The sequence below is a fragment of the Sceloporus undulatus genome, chromosome 1 (assembly GCF_019175285.1).
Source record: "Sceloporus undulatus isolate JIND9_A2432 ecotype Alabama chromosome 1, SceUnd_v1.1, whole genome shotgun sequence".
Lineage (NCBI taxonomy): Eukaryota > Metazoa > Chordata > Lepidosauria > Squamata > Phrynosomatidae > Sceloporus > Sceloporus undulatus.
Genome location: NC_056522.1, coordinates 341760925 through 341780516, shown reverse-complemented (window position 1 = coordinate 341780516; position 19592 = coordinate 341760925). Strand labels below are relative to the sequence as shown.

General features: G+C 39.5%; 1 protein-coding gene across 1 annotated transcript in view; it reads left to right on the top strand.

Moving 5' to 3' along the window:
• Positions 1-15247, top strand: part of TMED8 (transmembrane p24 trafficking protein family member 8) — a 28420-nt gene extending 13173 nt beyond the window's left edge. The window contains exons 3-6 of the mRNA XM_042468008.1: positions 1321-1444; positions 3620-3761; positions 6010-6303; positions 8632-15247. Of these exons, the coding sequence (XP_042323942.1) occupies positions 1321-1444; positions 3620-3761; positions 6010-6303; positions 8632-8849 (778 nt within the window). The 3' untranslated portion in view covers positions 8850-15247. The remainder of the gene's footprint in view (positions 1-1320; positions 1445-3619; positions 3762-6009; positions 6304-8631) is intronic.
• Positions 15248-19592: the final 4345 nt, after the last annotated feature.

Sequence of the window (19592 nt, the reverse complement as noted above, 5' to 3'; positions counted from 1 at the left end):
CAGCTTCTTTTTAGTCCAGCTTTTCTCCCCATAGGGCGGCTTGAGAGTGGTTTCTGGCCAGCTTCAAGACTTGCATCATCTAAACACCTCGCATGGAAGCTAGCCGGAAACCTGCTTATTTTGTCTGTTTCACCTCTAAATATTTCTAACTTATCTGATCAGTGCATCTCAGGATAGGCTGCAACCACTGAAAGCAATATAACATAAAAATGCAATGCAACAATAAACTACAGCACAGCCATCAGTAAATCAGTACTAGGCTGTGGTTAGTACGATCCAAATGTTTAATTAAATAGTCATGCTTTAATGTGGGGATAAAATGTGGAAACACTGGTATCAGTTGGACTTGTAGAGAAAAAGTATTGCATAAGGGAATGAGACAGTGGCAATGGGCTGTAGAATAGGAGTGACAAATATGGGATTTAAACATTTCTTCTGATGCTGTTACAGCCTTCACATCCCCCCAGTCTATGAAAATGTTGTATGACAGCTCCAAAATGCATGGATTAGTCCTTTCCCTGAGACAGTATTCCATCCTGTAGGAGAGGATAGAGAGACAGCAGTCACTGTTGTGCCTCTTTCTATTTGTTTCTCTCTTTTTATGTACAATACACTCACACCCATCAAAAACTTTGTAAACTATTTTGTCAAACCGTGAAGAATACTCATAGCTCCATATTGAACACGTTTGCCGTAGCTCCATTCTATAGTATAACAACAAAAAACATTTGCCTGCAGCCTTGAAGAATTGCTACTAGTTAAATTAGAGTAGACAGCTCTGAACTAGATGATTCAATGCTCTTACTCAAGAGAAAACAGCTTCAGAGATTTTTAAGAAGCTGACAGCATTAGGCAGTATTGAGGAACCGTAGATGGCAGGGACAGTAAGCTCTTACACAAATTTCTTATGCCATCCCTTAGCTGTTTCTTGTAAGATCTGTGTGCGTAATTTTTTTTTACCAATTCTATTTATATTTTATTTTATTCTGTTAGATTTGTTAAAGCCAGTGTTTACGAGATAACCCTACTGTGAAGAGATGACTGTATGGGCTCAGCTGGGATGAATTTCTGCTACCTGTGGGAATACAGTGCAGAACAATGATTAATTCTGGTTAAAGCTTCACTTATATGTGACATAATTCACTTAGATGTGTCAGATAAATATATACTAGAGCCATCCTATTTCTTTGGTATCCTAAGGCTTCTTGCAAGCCGTATCTTCCTTCGTTCCTCTGAACTTACTGGGAAATTGTTTGCTTTACCTAATTGTTATATAATACTCTTAAAACATTGACTTGATATTCTGTCATTTTTTGAGAGGCTGCAGAATGGGTCATCTCTAAATGAAGATACTACAAAGGATTTTAAATGTGTTGGAAATCATGAAGAGCAAGATGTAGCAGGAAAGGAGATCCTAACAGATCAACTCGAACAACAAAAAGAGGTGGGAGTTTGCCTCCTAGACAGTGTGTTACATACATCATTGCTGGAATAATTTGTTTCCAAATGCAGTATTCACCTTTGGCACCAAGACAATATGATTTGTGAGATTTGTAGTACTCTTTGTAGTACACATTATTGGATTCTCTATTTCTTTCATAGGTCGGGGTTTGTAAACTGCATCAAATATATGTATTATTAGGCTCAAACTATTTAGGGACAATGTTGACTTGTGCTGTATGCAAAATCTTTAAAATTTAAAAAATGTGGATTGTAGCCTTCTAACATATCAAGGTAAGAACAAAGTTAGGCAATGTGACAGAATTGCAAAGGACTGTCTAATGAATTAAGATACAAATATGTAAACAATCAGATCTTTTAATTTTTTAAAAGAAAATTGTGATAGGAGGAAGAGGCAAGTTGGGGCAATAACAGTAGTTGAAAGGAGTTGTAAAATCAGACAGCTACCATTATTAAGAGGCATCTTGGTAAATCTTTGTACAGTATTGTAGGAGTCACAATTTCATAAAATAGCAGGAAACATACAAATCGAGGCAGTTTGTGGTATGAAGTGCAAATAAGGTTGTTAACAATATTTACTAGAACAGGTTATGTTAAATTAAAATTAAAGTATATATTGACATAGCTATGCGTGGATGTAACACTTTCAAGCTCTGAAAATGTGTCAAATAATATATAATGTGACTAGGGATTTTTCTGTCTAGAATCTGCCCTTGTGGTGTTGAAAGCAATACTTGGATTAATTTGGCAAAGCAAAATTTACAGTAATTTGATTTGCCTTTGATTATCCTTAAAAGAAGAGTTTGGTGTCAAAAATCAAGCTTTTTGAAAACAAATTTCTAGTCTGGGCTTTTGCTATTTAATTCACTCTGCCATGGTTCCATTATAAGAGAATGGCTATATGTATAACCTGCCTCTTATAGTTTGGAGCAATTTTGATGTTCCTGACTAAGGTTCAGATCTTCATCCAAAGCATCTGCTTTGGTCAGGCCCCACCTGGAATACTGTGTCCAGTTCTGGGCACCACAATTCAAAAAGGATGGTGAGAAACTGGAGCGTGTCCAAAGGAGGGTGACTAAAATGGTGAAAGGTCTGGAAACTATGTCCTATGAGGAACGACTTAGGGAGCTGGGGATGTTTAGCCAGGAGAAGAGAAGGTTAAGAGGTGATATGATAGCCCTGTTTAAATATTTGAAGGGATGTCATATTGAGGAGGGAACAAGCTTGTTTTCTGCTGCTCCAGAGTACAGGACCTGGAACAATGGATGCAAGCTACGGGAAAGGAGGAATTTCCTGACAGTAAGGGCTGTTTGACAGTGGAATACACTCCCTTGGAGTGTAGTGGAGTCTCCTTCCCTGGAGGTCTTTAAACAGAGGCTGGATGGCCATCTGTTGGGGATGCTTTGATTGAGAGTTCCTGCATGGCAGGGGGTTGGACTGAATGGCCCTTGTTGTTTCTTCCAACTCTATGATTCTATGACTGTAACTATTTAATAAAGATATAAATAAGATACTAAGGGGTGAGGCAGATAGAGTGGCCAGAGGCTGCTTCAGCTGTGATCAAGCCAGGACTGTTAAGACAACATGGCCCTCTCTCAAAGTGGGCTGCCACCTGTGGTCCCAACCCACATGGCCCAGGAGCCAGATTAAAATGGCTCCTTTTTTATTTAGTCCTTTGGACTCGAGGGAGGTGTAGGGAGTGGTTTCCAGTCACTTTAGGGGCATGTGTCTAAACAGCATGCCCCCACAGTGGCTGGAAGCTGGTTCTTTTGGCCAGTGTGTTCCAGGCTTAAGATAATTTTATCTGCTGCCTCATTTCACCACTTTTCCCTTTCTCCCTTTTGGGCATTGGCCAGTAAGAATCTCCTTCCTGTCAATAGGCAGGAGAAGAGGTGAAGGTGAAGGAGAGGAGTAGTGGAGGTCTGAAGAGGAAGGCACAGTACTTGCCTCTTCATTGTGACTTGAAGCTTTTATAGATATGCATGCAATATCTTAGAGATCTGATCCCCATCTTCTGAGAATTGCCATATTTGTTAACTTAGAAACTGTGCATCAACAGGTTAAAAAGGACATAATAAAATATGGTAAAAATTTAATGCTTAATAAAAGAACTAAATGTTGCTAGAAGGTAATACTGAGGAAACTTGTTTCTGCATAGGAGGCCGTAGTGCAGATGACAAAATATCCTGCCCCACAAGGGCCAGGGGATATAGTCATGATACAATCAGAATACACTGGCGCAGTGGATGTCCTCTCAGCAGAGCTAGAAACTACAGACCTGCTGGGTGAGCAGAAAAAAGGTAAGGCTAAGATTGTTTTGCTTTCTCTTGGTTTTCAAAGGAGTAGCTATGTTAACCTCTTGCAACATAAAAAGGAAAAAGGAAATGTGGCAGCACCTTTAAGACTAATTGGTTTTTATTTTCACATGAGTTTTTGTAAATACAGTGGGCTCTCTTATTACGTGGAGGATCCGTTCCAGATCCCCCCGCATAAGGGAAAATCTGCCTATGCTCGAGCCCCATAGGAAGTAATGGGGCGTGTGCATGTGGTGGCAAGGCGTGCATGCACAATAGGTGCGCGTACCATTGTCGTTCTCTCCGCATGGCTTCCGCATAAGCTGGAAGCCATGTACAATGTGTCCATGCATGGCGCGGACGCACTGTACAGCAATAGCAATGGCACTTACATTTCTATATCACTTCATAGTGCAAAGTACTCTCCAAGCAGTTTACAATGTGTTAGCCAATTGCCCGCAACAAGCTGGGTACTCAGAAGGATGAATCAACCTGGAGACCTGCAGGATTGAACTCAGGTTTTGGCTTCAATATTGGCATTTAACCGCTGTGTCACCAGGGCTCCCTGGGAATATAAACCGACCTATTCAGATACAGTATAAAATGGAGACTTTCAGACTCAGGGGTGGAACAGATGAGCAGGAAAAAGCATTTCAATCCTGCTTTTTCCAAAAGTGGGATAAAACCTCCCAAGGTGGGCTGAACAAGTATGGGCTGATTGCATGGCGTGGCATCAAGCCTCCCCAACATACATGTGCACTGTCCAGGTGCCTCCCACATCCGCCGAGATGCCATCCCATTGCATGGCTGCCCTTTTGATTGGCCATACATTTACATGTGCAATCTTCTGCTGACAGGGCATTGGTGCATCGGTGTGTGAGTGATACATTGGCAAAGCATGATCATGAAGGCCCCCCATATATGCCCCCTTCACTCCCATGTTCCCTTGTTGGACTGTCTGGTTTGTGTATACAGTGGACCCTTGTTATACGCTGGAGTTTGGTTCCAGTATCCCCCATGGATAACAAAATCCGTGGATGTTCAAGTTCCATTAAATACAATGACATAGCAAAATGCTGTCCCTTATAAAAATGGAAAATCAAGGTTTGATATTTGAAATTGATACTTTTTTTGAACATTTTCAAACTGTGGATGCTTGAATCTGTGTATAAAAAATCCATGTATAAGAAGGGCCGACTGTATTGTATTTACATCCATTAGTGGTCTTTCACTTTCTCTTTTTTGCTTTGCCATAGTCCCACATTCGCATCAGAGTGTTTATATGCAGGTGTGAAGATGCACATTTTCCACCTTGAGTTAGACTATCCCGGCTTCTTTTTGCTCCAGTTTTTAGCCCAGAGCACGGCTTCAGTCCAGCTTCCTGCCACTTTTGAGGTGTGCATCATCATTCTAAGCCTTCAAAGTGACTGGAAACTATTTTATTATACTTGCATGTTTCACCCATCAGAAGCAGAATTCTGTGCAATGGATACTTGTAATGTCGGTGTTCCCTTGTCTTAGAGCATAAGTGAAGCTGATCTACAAGTAGAATAGGAGACTGGAAGGTTATTCTCATACTGTATATGCTTCAATAGCATGTGAATTCTGATAGAATGTATTTCTTATTCTCATTTGGGTGACTCATTGTTTTTTCCTCTTATATTACTTTAAGCTGTGCTATCACATTGTGGTTCTTGTAGAGTACATGACATAAATAGAATTGGAAACCTACAGGGAAGCAGTGGAACTCAAAGGTTGATATCACAGTTATTTACTTTTTAATCCCTGTGGTGAGGTTCTCAAAGCTATAGTTCTATGTAGATGGTTTATTTTCTTTCCTCATAACATGTAAAAGTATCTGTTCACTTTAATAAATTAACTCAGTGCACATCACGGTGGTCATTTCTTGTATCATGATCAGGCTACTTTCAGCAGCTATATGTGTAATAGGCTATTGTTTGGTATGTAGTTAATCAGTTCAACTATTTAACTGTGAGGTAAGTTGTATTGTTGATTGAGTTAACTACATTAAAAGAGTAGTGTCAATCAACACAAAGTAAAGTTGGAGTTCGGTGTAGAGATAACAAAGAAAGGAAAAACAATCATGGTTAATTCTGAGAACTTTGCTAGCACATAGAAAGAGAGGCATTCTTATTCTTTCTGAAATATGGCAGCATTATCCAAATGTCTAGTTGTATTAAGGAAAGGTTGCTCTGCTGATATAAGCCAAGAATGCCATCTTTGTATCTTTCAGCTCAACCACCTCCTCTGATTCCACCAACCACTTGGACAAGCTCCAAGATAAGAGAGTTCAAAATAAAGATGGCAAAGGAAAAGAATGCCCGAATGGTGGTAAAACGGGGTGAGGTGTTAACTGTCCGGGTGCCAACCCACCCTGATGGAAAGCGTGTCTGCTGGGAATTTGCCACAGAAGATTATGACATTGGCTTTGGGGTGTATTTTGATTGGACCCCCATTACTAGCACTGCCATTACTGTCCAGGTCAGTGAATCAAGTGATGAAGAAGATGAAGAAGAAGAGTTTGAAGGTCAGTTCACAACTGAATAAGTGGAACAACAGTTGCTGTATCAAAATGCCTCTGTTTTAGTGTACCTCTTATCAATTCATAACTATTCTTACTTAAGAGTTTACAATTACTGAATCCCAAATGAAGCCGCCCCACCCTTCTGTTTTGCATTTCCCTTCACTGATACATGTTTAAACATTTTATCCATTGCCCATTGAGAACCAGAGTTGTGCCGTCATTTAAGCATTGGACTAGGACTCTGGGAGAACAGGTTTTGAATCCCCACTCATTCATGCAATCCTGCTGGGTGACCGTGGTCAAGTCACACACTCTCTGTTTTCAAGGAAGGCAATAGCAATCCTCTGAATAAATCTTGCCAAGATGACCCTATGACAAAGTGACCATTAGTGGTAGTTAATTTGCAGGCATGTGACAACAAAACAACCCATCCGGCAACTAAAAAAGCCAATGCAATTTTAGGCTGCATAAATAGAAGTATAGTGTCTAGATCAAGGGGAAGTAATAGGACCACCCTATTCTGCTTTGGTCAAGTCTCGCCTGGAATACTGTGTCCAGTTCTGAGCACCACAGTTCAAAAAGGATGTTGAAAAGCTGGAGCATGTCCAGAGGAGGGCGACCAAAGTGGGGAAGGGACTGGAAACCATGCCTTATGAGGAGAGACTTAGGGAGCTAGGTGCGTTTAGCTTGGAGAAGAGAAGGTTAAGAGATTATATGATAGCCCTATTTAAATATTTGAAGGGGTATCAAACTGAGGCTGGAGCAAGCTCGTTTTCTAATGTTCCAGAGAATAGGACCTGAAGCAATGGATTCAAATTACAAGAAAAGAGATTCCACCTAATCATTAGGAAGAACCTGTTTGACAAAGGAACACACTTCCTCAGAGGGTAGTGGAGTCTCCTTCTTTGGAGGTTTTTAACAGAGGCTGGATGGTGATCTGTCAGGAGATTTTTGATTGTGTGTTCCTGCAGGGTTGGTCTGGCTGCCCTTTGTCATTTCTTCCAACTCTATGATTCTGTGATTATGGCTGAGATGGCTCACTGAGTTCAAACACAAACACAAAATTATCAACAGGGTTAAAAAAAACAACCTATTTGTCTCAGTGACAGTGTCACTTAAGCCAAACATCTGACAACTTTCTAAAGAGTTTTTTTTTTAAAAAAATCTGCTCCTCCCCCCTGCAGTTTAGAGTGACTTGTATATGGTTCCCAGGTGGTGTTAATTCTAATGATACAGTTGTATCATAACTTTCACATTATTCTCAGGACTGTGGATAGGAGAATTAAGACAAATTTAAAAAGTTAATAAAACAAAACTGGTAATAAAACATCAACAGTCTAGTTAGAAACACTTGACAAGGCTTCTCAAATAATGATTTTACATTTCTTTCTATAAACCAGCAAGGATTGCACTTAATTAGGGAGCCAATTCCATAGATTTGGGACTAACATGGAATGGCTTACTGTGTTATTGCTTCCTTTGCTTGGACTAAGCCTTAAGATTAATGATTAATCTTATTAATAAGCATGCTGTTAAGATCCAATTACACATTCTTTTCTAGATTCCCCCCCCCAGCAATAAAATGACTAAAGTTATATGGTTTTTGTTGTGTGCCTTCAAGCTGTTGCTGATTTATGGTGGCTAAGAGGAACCTAGCACAGGGATTATTCATAGAGTGGTTTGTTTTGCCTCCCTTTTTGGTTGAGAGAGTATGACTTGCCTAAGGTCACCCAGCAGGATTACATGGCAAGTGATGATTTGAACTCTGATCTCCAGAGTTGTAGTCCAACACTCAAACCACTACACCACGTTATCTCTCTAAGCAAACACCATGCTGGAATTTTAGCTGCAGCTGTATGCTCTGTTTAATATGTCCCATTATAAATTATAATCACTTGCTTAATTATTCTCTCTCTAGTCAAGGAAAGTTATAAGTAGCTGTTCAGAACCTTCAAATTCTGATCACTGGCAACCATATGCAATATGCAAACCTGGGGGTATTTCCAGAGAAATGAGCCCTACTGGGATCAGTGGGATTAGCTATCTTTTGAGCATGCACAGGGCTACATAATACTCTTCTTGTTTTAGAGGCAATTGCTGTCATACAAAAAGGACTGGGGTGTTGAATTTCAGCAAGATACTTTTTGAGAGATGTAGAACTTAAATTGCATTGTTAACAGGAATGTCTTGAGCGCAAGTGTCCAGTATGTGGCCTTAAGTCTTTTTCATGTAGACTTTCATGGTCAGTCATTCTCACCCTGATTCCAAGTCTTTGTATACCTTCTCTTGGCTGCTTTACCTGATAACCACGTTGTGCATTTTTCTTCTCAGGACCTATTCCTGTTGGTGATGTGGAAAGGGGCTCCAAAAGCTATTTGAGAAGCCGTTATGGAGAGATCATGCCAGTCTACCGAAGAGATAGCCACCTGGAAGTGCAAGTAGGCAGCCATGATTATCCAGGCGAAGGCATCTACTTGCTCAAATTTGATAATTCGTACTCCCTCCTACGCAACAAGATTCTCTTCTTCCATGTCTATTACACCAGCTAAATGAGGTTGGAGTGGGTGGGACATGAATCACTGAAGCAAGGTCTGTGATGAGAGGTACCAGTTGTCAGCTAAATCTTGTATGCATTTCTATGTATGTGGAGATGACTTCTTTCTACTATGCTTCACTAATGTAGTGGAAGCAATCTCTGGCAGCTCCACTTTGTTTTATGCAGACACCATGCTGGAATTTTAGCTGCAGCAAAGCAAGTCACTGGACATAAGGTTCAAGTGTCTGCTTTTCCTTTCTATTGCACTTGTATGAACTGAGGTTGAAATATGCCTTTTACTTTTTAGATAACCATATTACCACCTTCTAATATACTTGCTGCAAAAATTCACTTTGCTCAACTGCCAAAGCAGCCTGTAGAACTGAGTCTAGAACTGTGCTGTTACTGTGATGTGATGCACTGTCATTTACTTGGTCCCTAAGAAGCTTGTGAAATAGAATGTAAATAGGCCTTCCACACCACTGGAAGTGTGCCTTCTTTCTTCTGTCTCCAGCAACACTGGAATGTTCAGTGCTAGGTGCAGCTGGTTTTCAATTTTTGAAATGTTTGGATTTCACAGCTTGACATAGATCAGTTCCCAGAGTTGATCTGAGAGTCCAGGCATCATGTATTCTCTCTAAATAAGGGAGTAAAAGAACTATGGGAGAAGGAAAGATAAACCAGAGTGTTCTTTTTTTGGAGAATAATTGAAAAAAAGCTGTCACCAACCTTGCTCTTCTGCTCCTGCACACCTTTTAAGGCACAGTGAACTACTCTGTTGATTGGCTTTTTGCATGAATTTAGAGCAGCTTTAAATAAGGTTGCCAAATTGACCAGAAAAGTACAAAATCCTTCAATAAGTGGATGCCCATGAGTGACAAGTTTTTATTTCCACTGAATGTGATATTTTTGGTAATTTTTTAAAAATTGCATCACCCCATCTAGTCACTAAAATTGAAGCAATCTGTTCTCTGCTGCTCTTCTTTTCTAATAAATCTATAGTCTGGATATGATTATATAGTTGTAGTGTTTCCTCATGTTTACCATGCTGCGCCTTGGCCTCTCACCAGTACGAATTTCCAAACAGAAAAAGACTGTAATATGCAGGCGTATCTGTTCCCAGTCCCCATCCCATCCTGCCGCACCCCAGGCAGAACAGGAAGTGACAGTTTGCAATCATTGACTAGCACATTAGCCCCTTTTCTGCTCTGTTTTGGGATTTGAATTCTTAGTCCTGATGATAATTCTGTAATTTGTGCAGATTGTGATATGGTATGGTTCCCCCAATGGCCCTGAGCCTTATTTTTGACATCCATAGTTGAAGATCTCAGGTCTATCAGTAGTCAGCAAAAGAGCCTCTTTCCACATAAGCCTGTGGAGTTATTCAACGTTGAGATGCTATTGCCAATACAGTATTTAATACAGTGTAAGTAGCACAATTACCTGTACATATCAGAGTTTGGCAATTGCATGATCTATCATTCACAGCTCAGGTCTTATAGAGTGTATGTGTGTAGGTTAGGTTGTCTCTGCAGCAGAGAACTTAAAAACGTATACAAAGATTTCAGATGCAAATTTGGATATACTTTTCAAAATGTTTGTGATATTTTGTCTAATGTGTTTGCATGATTCTTTACTCGATTACAGCAGACACTCATATTTATCATGGATTTTCTAGGGAAAGTGTTTGTTGATAAGGTTTAGTGAAAGACATGTAAAGCCAAAGACTTCACCTTTTAGTAAGGCTTAATGATTCTTTGGCATATGTTCTTTCCCAAATGAAGCAAATTACATAGCTAGAAAAGTAAACAGGGCAGGGAAAGACTATTGTTTGCAATTAACACAACTTTAACAGATAAAAGCTTCAAGGAGTGAAAGCCTAAGTCTTTCAAGCAATGAAAAGGAGAAATAAACAGGGGCCCCTGCTAATTTTAAAAGAGTGGGTTATGTTGCTTAGTTTCAACACAATTTATTTTTCCTCAGCATGTGATCGGGGAATAAATAAATGATCAGCTTGTTGTGGGCCGATAACATGGAAAAAAGAAACAACTTTCATTGGTTTGGGGTGAAAAATGGTAGCATTCTAGTACCAATATAACTGAAAACTCTTTCGCTTAAAGGATAGCACATATATTTCTTTCTTCATAAATGAGCTGGCTAGGAGCTGATTCTTGAAAGCTATCTCAAAAAGCCACCCCCTCTGTCTCCTTTTTGAATAATCCCCAGACAGCCTTTTAACAACCTATTCCCTGAATATGTACTGTATTTAAGCCATAATTATTTATTATTTGAAGTATTTTCCATTGAAAGCTGAATCTATTTATTTTCTACCCTATATGGTATGTACATAGCCCATTGTCTATGCGTCCACAAGGGCACTGCTTTTTTACGAATTGGAAATGATGGCTACTTATCTTATTTAAGGTTCTGCTTGAATAGGAGACATAGGAAAAAAGTCTGTATATTAGGCATGCATGTTTTAGCTACGTTTGTGTGTGCTTAATTGCTTAAGGACTTCTTTTTTCCCCTCCTTTCTTTCTTTCTTTTTGCCAAGTAATATGGAACTGTATTACATGTGCTGTCCCAAAATATAGGAAACAGGGTCTTCTTCCTGGCTGGCAGCAGTTGATTTTGAAACAAAGGATAGTATTTGGAAGTGGTTGGTTTTTTTTTAAAGAGTAATGCTGGTCTTGCTGCTAAGGGCTGCTTGAGAGTAAACTCCATAAAACCTGCATGATCACATCCTTCTCCTTCTCAAAGGTTTTCAAACTTGTGAGGGGCACTGACGTATACTGTATATCCTATCCAGATACTATCCAAAATATCCTATCCAAATACTGGCTGGATTGAGACTTGCTCAGCCATAGAGATGGCACCAAATCACCATGTCCCAAAGGTTAGCCTCTGTTCACACCTTAAATTATTGCAAGCAATATAAATCTTCATAAGTTTCTTGGTTCACAGACTGAAAATCCATGGAGGCCTCTGCCACTCATGCTGAGGGCAACATCTAGGACAAGCATACATCCTAGTTTGGAAGTGGCCACAGTTATTTTTCATTATTTTTATGTGCATTGTTGTATATGGGGAAGAAATACAATTTCAGAGAGGTCAGCTGTGGTTTCAAAATGGTTGACATGTAGGATAGATATTTTCTAAAATAAAAATAATTATATGAGTATCTTTATATTTTATGCACTTTGACACTTGCTCCCCTTGTTCTCTGTGACTGATACAAAGCAATTGGCTAATTCAGTAACTTTCATAGTGCAGTACAGAATTAGCACAAATAGGTTAGAATGAAAACTATATAGCAATTAAAAGATGGGGAGGAGACATTCATGTCTAACATCCAATCTAGTTAGCTCTTCAAAAAGGTTTTCTTATTTTGTGGCTCTTCACCATATAGTTTTGCCTTCTTTTGCTTCTTCCATTTATAAAAACCTCATAAATGAATGTTGTTAGTATATTTATTTCTTCTATTTATTGCTGCAGTCAAATTCCATTTAGTCAGGTTTCTGTACTCTTTCTCTTTTGTACTACAAAGAAGGATACTAGATAGATATAACCATGTGTGCATGTGTGATCTGTTCTAAGGATCCCTTAATACTACTTGGAGAAAATTAAAATTGCCTTGATCATTTAATTAAACTGCTTAAGTGTGCCAGGAAACTGATTAACGAAGAACTATGTGATATAAACCAAAGTCTTCAATCCTGTGCTAATGTACCTGGGAGTAAGTACCATTGAGCTCAGTGGCTTTTATGTCTAAACAGAAATGTAGAAGATTGTATTGTAGGTCTCCTAGCATTCCACGGTCTTGTGCCTTCAAAGCATATTCCTGTTACCCCTTTCCTGCAGAGCCATTTTAGCACAGTTCATTAGAGTGATAGGAACATAAGATTTCTGACTATTTTGTTTGGATGAAGAGGCAATGTACACTTTTAGTTGTTCATTCTCTACCACTCAGCACTGTGACTCCAAGACAGAAATCCATGCAGGTGAAGAACTTGTGCATTGTTTATCTTGTGGACAGAATTCAAAGACACAGCCTTTCAGTATACAATTCAAATATCAGAATGTAAAGGGATCTTGTAACATCTTTGTGATTAACTGAGCAAAAGAAATAGTAGCATACGATTTCATAGACTTAGGCCCAAAGCAGATGGGCCAAAAGGAGCAGCTTCCAACTGCTTTGGTGGTGTGGCATGCAGATGATGCATGCCCCTAGAGTGGCTGGAAGTTGCACTGGGGTTGCCTAAGGTGGCCCGAAGCTGCCAGCAAAAGGAGTTGTAAAAAAACAATTCTGGTCGCCACGGTCCCAGGCCGATTGGGGACTGATTGTGGCTGGAACAGCAAGAGGCCGCTCTTAGTCATTCATCTGTTTCACTCCTTAGTCTGCTTCCTCAGATGCACTAGTTCACTCCATGCATCTGTGGATGTAGACTAACTCTGCAAAAGCTTATGCTTTGTCTTGTGGTGATGACTATTTTGGGGAAATCAGTTGGACAAACAGTCTATCTGATCTTAAAGCATGCTGTGATCCTAAGTGTCTGTTTTCCCCCCTCTGGTTTGTTGTCCACTGGCCAGTTGATAACAGTAAATCCTAGAAAGCAAGATGAACGTGTTTTGGGAGCGAGCAGAGGCATTGGCAAAGGAAGTGCAGCTTCGGAATACTCCACTTCCATAAGAAGAAATTAAGACAAAACTTTGAAAATTCCTGATCTTGAACAGAGATCAGTTACATCCTTGCCTAGTTCTTTGACCCAAGAAATCTGATGATGTAAGAGAACCCCTGAAAAATGTTAAACTGTGACACTGTTCAAAGAAACAACTCTGGGGAATGATCCACATCCTTGGCTCAATTTATGTTGATGTGTCAGAACGTTCATGGATGCATATCTAAGGGCTGGAACAGACCGGCAAAATACGCCAGCTTCCTGGTGCCTTGGGGGCATGGCATATACACGACACATGTCCCCAAGCCATCAAAAAGCTGCCATGAAGCAGCCTGGCTGTTTACACGGTGGCAGCTTTCCGGCACTATGGTGGTGCAGAATTTAGACGCTGCATGCCAGAGGAGTGCCAAAAAGCCGCAGAAGCAGCAAAAAGGGTGCCTTTTTCTGGTGCAAAAAGGAGCGGCATTTTACTGCTTCTTTTTGTGCCAGAAGAAAGCCGGATCGGGGTTGTAGTGTGCCGGTCTGTTTCAGCCCTAAGTATCTTTATTTTGGAGGAAGCTGTTTTTATTTCTGACTAAAGGATTGTGTAAGGTATAAAACTGCTATGTGAGAACAATGGCATACAACATTCTGGCTGCAATCTGAAGAGTGTGATGGGAATTCTTAAATACTATTGCCCAGTGCCATATGAAAACAATTTTTAAATCAGTTTTTGATGTAGCTACCTTATTTAGAGTTCATCAGTGTGACCCAGTACAGTCTCATCTGAATATTGGCATCTGAACCATGACAGGTATCAAGAAAAGGTTATCCCCAACATTGCAACTAACATCCTTTAATTAGATGACAGGATTTGATTATCTTTACCACTGAACTGTGATCCCTTCAGACTGTTTTGGAACTCTTTCAAATTTTAAGACCAATTTGTCATTCAGAATGGGAGACTTCTATTCAAGAAACACAAATGTAGTAAAAAATGTACATAGCTATGTACAGAAGCTTTTGGCTGATATGCCATCTATGGAGTAATCTTTCCCTAAGACACCACTAGAATGCACTGACAGATACTTTTAGAGTTAGTTTTGTTTTCTCTTTGAACATTCAAGCCTGAATAATTCTGCATAATTCACGTCCAGCATTTTGAACATGTAGTTGGCAGCATCAGCTAGGTGTTTACTCATGTGTCATTAAACATTTGTGGGTATAGTAATGGACAAGGAGTCAAAGGTATTATTCTTTGACTGCAACTCCCACAACTTCTGATCTCAAATGGCCAGTGGACATGTTGTCTGGGATATTCTGCGAGTTGTAAACCAATAAAGCTTTTCTGGGTTCTAGAAGATAATGGCTAAACCCAGCTTGAGAGATGCAAAATTTTTATAGAATGTGATGCGTAGGATTAGACTGCATTATGCAATACCAGTCAGAATGCCAATCTGGTGCTCTTTTTCTGCAGCCTATGAGGTTTGGTTTGTGGTGGTCCATATGGTACAATTCCTTCTCCTCTTAATCTGTAATTTTATACACAAACATGCTGCTTGTATTTTCCCATGCGTTTTTTCCCTTTTAAACTGAAATGGTATTTGTTACGTTTTGGTACTGGCTACATGCATTCTTTCTAGTGTGTATACTGTTGAAACAGAATGTAATGTCTGTTACACTATGTCAAGTATGTGTTTTGTGACAATGTGTTTGATTTTTTAAAAATACTCATTAAACATTTTCCACCATATAGCCGAAGTCCTTTGTTTTTGCTTTATTTTGGTTAAAAAAAGCCCTTATTGTTCCTTGGCAATTTCCTGGGGACTTCTATGGCTTTTAAGTACAGCTTCTAATATTGTGTATTTCAGAACATCTCTAAAGGAATGGTAGTAATGCATATTCTGTTCATCTTTTTCATCCTACTCCAGGAAATGACACAGTAGAACTGAATTACAGTTCAAATGAATTGCTAGCAAGGAGCTAAATATAACATTCAATGGAACTTGAGAGAGTGGGGCAAGAACATGCTGTGGGGCCTTTTCCTTCCCGTTTTTGCTGTAGTAGCTGTATGCCACACACAGTGAGGCAACATGCCTTGAAGAGGAACAGAAGTTTGTTTCTTCAGCTATAAGGCTGTCTAAGATAAAAATGCTGAAACAGACCTCAGTCGTGGTTCCCGTTTATAGCTCCATTAAGCTTGAGGGTTGTGTCCTTTTATGTCTCTTACTTGAAATGACAAGTAAGAGTGCCTGATAAAAACTCTTCAGAAAGAAAACCTGATGTTGGAGTACTTCACACTTGTTCCAACTTCACTTCATACATTCAAGTGTGCAAGTGGCATAATTGAAAATGGAACAGAGTGGTGTTTCGTGTCAATTTCAATATTTGGGTGAAAAACCCAGTAAGAGCCTAGTGTTATCACATACTCTGACATGTTTTCATGGACTGCAGTCCTGTACATTAAGAGTCTTTTACATCTCACAAAGAGGGCCATAGCCCATGAAAGATTATGTGAAATAAAACTAGTCTTTAAGGCACTTATGGGTAAAGGCTCCATATGGCTGTTTTTATGGCTGTTGACTCTTTCAGACTCCCCAGACCACCCTTTTTATAGCCATAAGGGGGTGAATTACTGTTCCCAGAAATTTGCAGGCTTTTAAATAAATTGTACTCCCCTCTCCCACATTATTCAACAATTTCTCAAAATCAAAAGAGAATTTTTACTATTTTTGGCTTTGGTGGGAGCATTTATGGCCATTTGTGTGACTTCTGGGGCAAAAAAAAAAAAAAAAGGTCCCCAGACCCCACTTCAGTTATCCATTCCTGCTTTAAGATCTTACTGGACTCTTTACTAATTTTTTTAAGAGCATCAGCAGTCGGAGGAAGGTACAGTAAAGGAAGACTGGAAGAGCAGAGATCTTTGGTGTTTTGTTGCAGCAGTATGTCTGTATTAAACAAGAAATAAAGATTCATCTGGGAAAGAAGGAGTACTCTAGCGACTCCTGCTGTGGTGTCTCTCCATACAATAGTCAAGGTAAAGAGCAACTGCCTCTAGAATCCCTTATTGAATATGTGGGAAGAGCAAAACAGAAGAGGCCAGATAAGCCTACCTCAACAGTTGCCCTAAGCCTGTTATAAAAAGCATAAGATATAACCTTGGCTGCTAAAGGAAAGTGTAGCTGCTGAATGTAAAAGTCATCCCTTGATGCATTTTGGAAGCTTTCAAGTTTCTCTAGAAGGTTCAAAATATTTTTGTTTGCTTATGCAAGTTTCACTTAACTAAATTGTTTTATTTCACATGTGAATATTGTTAATTTTGATTAAAAAGTCTGCTGGAACATGTTGAGGTACTCTCTTTTGTGGAGTGGGAAACTATTTCTATTCATTCCATACTATTTCTGCCTCTGGTACCAACTTTTCTATTAAAAATAATGCCCAGAAACAGATCTACTTCCTTAACTGAGTTATACCTGTATTGGTAGGAGAACCCTTTCCTACAATCCCCATAAATCTTTTTAATTGGCCATGTGGGGTTCTCTAGTTCTGCCTTCTATCTCATGGCTCATTAATTTCACCTGTCTTGTTTTTTACTCATTGAAGAAACCTCCTAAATTATGTACTCCATCTCATGATAATATGTTTATAACCTTACTCTAGAAAGGTGGGTTGAACACCACAGAGTTTGTTCTGGATCAGTTTGTGAGAATTAGTGATCAGATCAGAGGCAGGTAACATTTGGAGGGTGGGAGTTGAGAACTCAATTTCTTTGCATGCTGGCATGGATTGGATCATCCTCTTCTCCATCCAGTGCGGTGTTAGAGGAGAACAGAAAGCTGCTCCCATCACTCTGAACTTGCAAGGGGCTTTTAAAATTAAGCTGAGGGGACACAGTCTGCCTACCTTTGCATTAGAGGTTCCTGGACAGTGAAGAAAGCGGATAAGAAGAAAATTAACTCATTTGAGTTGTGGTGCTGGAGAAGAGTGCTGGGGATACTATGGTACCAACTTTTCTGTTAAAAATAATGCCCAGAAACAGATCTGCTTCATTAACTGAGTTATACCTGTATTGGTAGGGGAACCTTTTCCTACAGAAAGAGTGCTGGAGATACTATGGACAGCCAAGAAGAGATATAAATGGGTCCTTGAACAGATCAAGCCTAATCTATCTTTGGAAGCCAAGATGATAAAACTGAGACTATAGTACTTTGGCCACATCATGAGAAGGCATGACTCTCTGGAAAAGACAATAATGCTGGGAAAAGTAGAAGGTAGTAGAAAGAGAGGAAGGCACATGCCAGATGTCTAGACTCAATCATGAAGGTCACAGGCCTGAATTTACAGGAGCTAAGCCCAGCAGGGGAGGATAGAGTGTCTTGGGAGATATCAGATCTGCAGAGTCACCAAAAGCTGGGGATCGATTCAAGGGCAGTTAACAACAAGAAACCTTAGTAGGGGAGTTGACCTATGATGAATCTATAGTTTCTAAGTTTACTTCGCAGTATGAGGTGTGGAAATTGCAATTGGGTATTTAGTATCACATTTCATACATCTCCCAGAAAGGACTGCTATCCTTTTAAGTCGTGGAGAATTCTTTAAAAAAAATTATACAAATATTAATTTGCTGCAACGATATGGGGGATGCCGGTAGAAGATGTCTGCCTACTGTTTTTCCATATGCCAGGGAATGAACCATAAGTTGTTAGCCTTAAAGCATATAATGGCAGCAAGTGTAAAGTCTACAGCAAGTGTTAGTAATGGTGCTATTCAAAAAGAGTATGAAAGCACTTCTCACGTGGTCTATTTGCAATTTCTCTTTTCATCGTATCAGAGGTCTTTAGGACCATCCTGCTAATCATAGCTCTCTAATGCCATCTTTGCTTGGCATGGTAAAAGCTACTAGCCATGCCCGATTAAAGAAGATGCAAATGGATACCACATCAAGTTTTGCTGAAGGTCATTTTAAAGATTTCATACAGTGCCTTGCAGAAGTGTTCACTCTCCTTTGACTTTGCACCCAGTACGTAGTGGACTTGTTACTTTCTTTTTTAAAAAATAAATTTTATTAATTAAAATAACATCACATCACATTCAACATGTAAAACAAACATACAAAGCCAGTCTTTGAAGGTTGATCCAACAAAAAAGTAAGCTGCACATATTTTGGGCTTTCATTCTTTTCTTTATAATAAGGGTCCACTGTATTTTCCATGATGGCAGGCACACCAGGAGATCACTGGTGATATCTTTACTCCGACAGAGTGAGCACAATAGATTAATAGAATCACAGAGTTCAGAGACCCCAAGGGCCATCCAGTCCGACCCCCTGCCATGCAGGAATATACAAAGCACTCCGGACAGATGGGCCATCCAGCCTCTGTTTAAAAACCTCCAAAGAAGTAGACTCCATCACACTCTGAGGCAGCCTATTCCACTGTCAAACAGCTTTTAGTGTCAGGAAGGTCTTCAATCCATGTAAAGTTTGATACTTTTGATAGCTGAAAATCACGAGTACTTTCCTAACATCTGAGAAACTACCGACCTAACTTATTTGAGGGTTTAGCATGGCACTAAAATTATAAATGACTTTTAAAATTAATATTAAATTCATTTACTAGAAACTGACCTTCTGCCTGTTTTTGTGCTTAGAGAAGACATGACTCATTAGAAAAGGAAATTATACTTGGCAAGATGGAAAGCAGTAGGAAAAGAGGAAGACCACATTACAGGTGGATAGACTCAAACCAAGGAAGCCATGGCCCTGAGTTTGCAAGACCTGAGCAAAGCAGATAACAAGGTGAGCTGGAGGTCTTTCATTCAAATGGTCACCATAAGTCTAACAGCATTTAACAACAAACATTTAACATAGTTTACTGGCATAACAGCATGTTTTTATAGCACAAATTATTCATCCTCATTTCCTTAGTGTGCAGAAATGCATACACTATTTCCCAATTTCTCTAAAATTCTTGAAATAAACCCACTAAATAGATTTTAAACATTTGATCAATCCCATTCATCTCTGAAAGCAGTAAAGCGTTTGATATACAGTTATATCAGCTGTAGTGTTTCTTCTACCCGAGTTAGAATTGAAAAAC